This window comes from Crocuta crocuta, unplaced genomic scaffold (assembly GCF_008692635.1).
Source record: "Crocuta crocuta isolate KB4526 unplaced genomic scaffold, BGI_CrCroc_1.0 scaffold139, whole genome shotgun sequence".
NCBI classification, from domain to species: Eukaryota; Metazoa; Chordata; class Mammalia; order Carnivora; family Hyaenidae; genus Crocuta; species Crocuta crocuta.
In genome coordinates, this window is record NW_027533258.1 from 1233227 (window position 1) to 1237120 (window position 3894).

Consider the following 3894-nt stretch of genomic DNA (forward strand, 5'->3'; position numbering starts at 1 on the left):
AGGGCCAACGGTGAACCGCACCCGCCTGTCTTCAGAGTCCACAGAGAACAGGCGTGTCGGCTGCCAGGAGCGGCAGACAGTGGGTGATGGGGGCGCTGGGTGAGCTGCCAGCGTCCGCAGACCCTCCCTCAGCTGCAAGCAGGCCAGCCCCTCGGGGGGGGGGGGGGGGGGGGGGGGGCGGAGGGGGGGNTGTCTGGGGGCCTGCCAGACCTGCTTAGGGCACCCCTCCACTCCTGGGCTTGAACAGTAGCACACCCTTTCTGCTAACCTACTGCTGTCCTGTTGGGACTGACATTCGTTCTTCTCAGGGGATCTTCCTGGCTGCACCCTGCGTATGGCCGGGGGGCAGAGGGGAGGCAGAGAGGACAATTTCCCAGCAGTCTCCAGGCAGGGTGGCTCACGACACTGCTCAGGGTTCTCTTTGACTGGCAACGAATCTAGCGTGGTCGACTGTGCTGTTGCAAGTCTAGACCCCTAAAGGCCCAGGAGAGCTTGGGCCCATTTCACAGCCCCCAACCCACAAGGGGACCTCAGAGTCTGACTGACAGGGCAACAGGAACACTTTCTGAAGAGCTCAGGTGTTCTATTTCATGAGAATTGGGAAATCCTCTCTCCAGCACAGTCCACGCAAACATGAGCAGCAGCCTAAAAGCTCTTCAGCATTACTCGATAGTACAAAAAGTTTCCAAGTAAAGAATTTGTACTTGGGGGTTTGGAAGGACTCAGGGCTTCTATACTATGGGAAATAAGGCAAAGCAATTAATATACGTTGTTTAAAAGAAAAAAACCACTGCAGTCACGCAGGTGAGACACCAGGTTAGCTGTTAGTTGGGTTTGTTTCTGGGAAGGCGGAGACTGGAGCTCGGGGTGGGGGGGAGGGGGGTCTCCTGTGGGCAGAGGCAGGTGCCACCACCAGCAGCTAACACCACACACAGGGAAGTCTGTCGGGCAGTATCCTATTTTGCAGGACTCACGGGCACAAGGACACACGGCTGGAACCTCCCAATTTGGAAGTGGAGTGTGCACACGGTCTCCAGGAGCCCTGCTCTAAGCTGCCCACACATGCCCTGGCCTGTCTCTGAAGGAACCGAATGGCCTGGGCAGCCCCTGTCTCTAAGAACGGCCTTGGGGTCAAGTGCAGAAGCAGAGCGGTATCAAGTGCCTGCTGCTCTGGCCGGCAGAGGGAGTGGCCCCACCGGAGTGTGGCTGTGCAAAGGGCCCTAAGCTCCAAGCCGGGGTGGCAGGAAGGTCCCTCCACCCCCTTGACTCTGATGTTGCTGTGCGGCCACTGCGCGTTGGCCACACCTGGCTCAGACAGGTGGCCCCCGCCGTGCTGCCTACAGCCTCAGACACGCTGGCCTGCCCGAGCGCCCCTCCGCTGGCCACAGCCTAGCACCGTTTCCAGGGGTCGGTTACGCTTCATGCCCAGTGTGTATGGTGCGAGTCTAGCGTCTGCCCGGCTCCACCCCTGAGGCTGAGGAGCGACTGCTTTTACTGTCTCCCTCTGTGCCTTCCTCTGCTCCAGCCCTGCCGCACACGCACGCACAGACCTTTGGTCTTTATGTTACAGGTGCTCAGGGAGGGCTGCGGCTTCATTAGAAGTGAAATCATCAGGCTGAGGCAAGCGGCCTGGAACGAGGTCACCCTCTCTCTCTAGCAGACTCAGGGCCACCTGCCTGATCAGATAAGGCAGGAGAGGCCCCCTCAGGTCTCTGTGGCAGAAAAGCTCTACTTCATGAGAACTAACTGTGTTTATGATATTAAAGTCCCCTGGCTTTGTCTTCTTTCTATTCTGTTCCTATTATGTTGGTGGGGTTAAGATGTCTCAAATTCTTCTGGGGGACCCAGTGGGCACACACAACTCCATTATAAAAACCTATCAGCCTAGAAGTCCCAGATCCATAGGCTGGAGGTGGCTTCTCCAACTGATCAGATGCTTTGAGTCTGTTCTCTTAGAAACGTCCCCTCCTAAGCCAAAGCCACAGTAACTTGTGCTCATCCTGGAAAAGCGAATACTGCCGAGAGCTCCAGAGACAGTAAAAGGAGGGAGAGGGCCCTTCCCTCACTCCCATATGGGTCCCAGGCCCTTTAGGCCCCGGGGCACGGACCTTAGCAGAAGACCAGAGGGGTTTCTAGGGCTGACAGTCTGTGGCTTAAAGGAGATTGTACAATACAGGAGGATGTTCTGGTAGGGGCAATTTGGCACCCAGTCATTAGGAGATGATGGCCTTGTACTGTCTGACTCGCAAGGGCTCAGCAGGTGACACAGGTAAGCGCTGGGGTGGACAGGGGGCTCGGCTCAGCTGGTGATCTCTCACCATTCCTTGGGTTATGAGCCAGCTGTCTATGGGCTCCAGGCCAGAGTCCCCACCTTTACCTCTCTTCTGGGCCGAGGACAGAAAAGTCCCAGAAAGAAAAGTCACGGCAAGACCCAGGATAAAGAAAGCAACAGTATATATCATGGAAATGGAAAAATCGCTGTTCAGAGTTGATCTTTTGTCACGTAAGGAAATGTGACCCATCTCCCCCTCCCCCTCCAGCATGTGCCCCTTACCTGCCTAGAAAAGAGAAGAGAAGTTTAGTAACCAAGAATCCCAACAGGGTAACACGGACTCATGCCAACAATGCCCATACACTGGGAAAACCTCCGTGAGGCCCCAGAAGGCCGACCCGGCTGCTTCTCCTGATTAGGGCTCTCAGGGTTGGCAAAGGGTCAATGTCTCATAGAGCCAGCTCTTGCCAAATCATTTCTCCTTTTCTTTCTAACTTATTTCTGCTTTTCCCCCCTCCTTCTCAGTTACCTGGGTGTTCCTCTTCCAAACTCTTAACCTGAACCCTGAACTTGGGTGCACTGCTCTTTTTTAAGTGACAAAGGTGTTTAGAGTTAAGACTCGTAATTTGGTTGCATTGTCGAGCCGTGGCTATACGATTTTCTCCCCTTTACTGTGTTCTTGATTTCTCCTTTGGCCCAGTTCTCATATTCAGGTCAGTATGGTTTAGGATATGGAACATCACGACCTAAAATGCTGGCCTGAAGACGCATGCGAGTGAGGGGGTGTGCACACACAGGTACAGAGATGCAGACAGGCACACGGACAGGGATATGTGTGCACTCTCACAGACGGATGCCCGCATCACAAACGCGGCTTCCCCCCATCGAGCAGTAAACGTGAAAGCAATGTGCCTACCATCAGGTGGAAAACATGCTGGAGTCATCAAGAGCTCTGAAAACAGGGAGATGGGCCAAGCCACACACCCAAAGGGTGACGGACGGGAAGCTGGCCACATCTCCTGTGCGTGGATCCAGGCCTGGGCACTAATAACAGCAGAGGTGTGGTAGGGCACACCCCGGCATGGATGGGGGCAGGCCCTGGGGACAGAGTGGGAAGCAAGCCCAGTCGGCTTGGCTGAGGGCCAGAGCTGCAGGCCAGTCCAGGGGGGGCCAGGAGGAGGTGTCTTCACCCAGCAGTGTGCTGGTGGGCCCTCAGCCCGGCCTCCTAACCCCACCTCTGAGTTAGTGGGAGACATTCTGAGTAATGGGAGAAACGGAGCCATGAAAACCACCCAGATTTTGGGAGTCTGGGTCCCAGGGGTGGAAAGGCAGAGTGCTGAGACCCAAGGCAGTTGGGCTGGCTCTCCTGTGCCCCCTAGTGGCCAGTGCAGAGGGCCGCACAGCCCTCAAGCCCAGTTGCCTGAGCCAGAACAGAGAGAGGGAGAAGTCCCTTCCCCAGGGCGAGCCTTCCCCCAGAGCCCAGGCTGCGGACAGGGGCCTGGGACTTGGACAGGGGCTGCAGGAGCCCAAGAACCTCGTTCTGGAAGCAACCTTCCCATCCAGTGGACAGATGAGCACTGCTCCTTTCTAACCCAGCTGGGGGACCCTGAAAAGAGGTCCCT

At 56.2% G+C, this 3894-nt stretch overlaps 1 protein-coding gene across 9 annotated transcripts in view; it reads right to left on the minus strand.

Annotated features, from left to right (window-relative positions):
• The window catches only part of TOM1L2 (target of myb1 like 2 membrane trafficking protein), a 58009-nt gene that overhangs the window by 10145 nt on the left and 43970 nt on the right, over positions 1-3894 (minus strand). For 4 of the 9 annotated variants that reach the window (XM_077746551.1, XM_077746550.1, XM_077746549.1 and 1 more), the window contains exon 12: positions 2319-2384. The exons of 4 other annotated variants lie outside the window; for them this stretch is intronic. In XM_077746551.1, coding sequence (XP_077602677.1) covers positions 2319-2384 — 66 coding nt within the window. The remainder of the gene's footprint in view (positions 1-2318; positions 2385-3894) is intronic. One more of the 9 variants, XM_077746553.1, reaches the window with a different exon arrangement.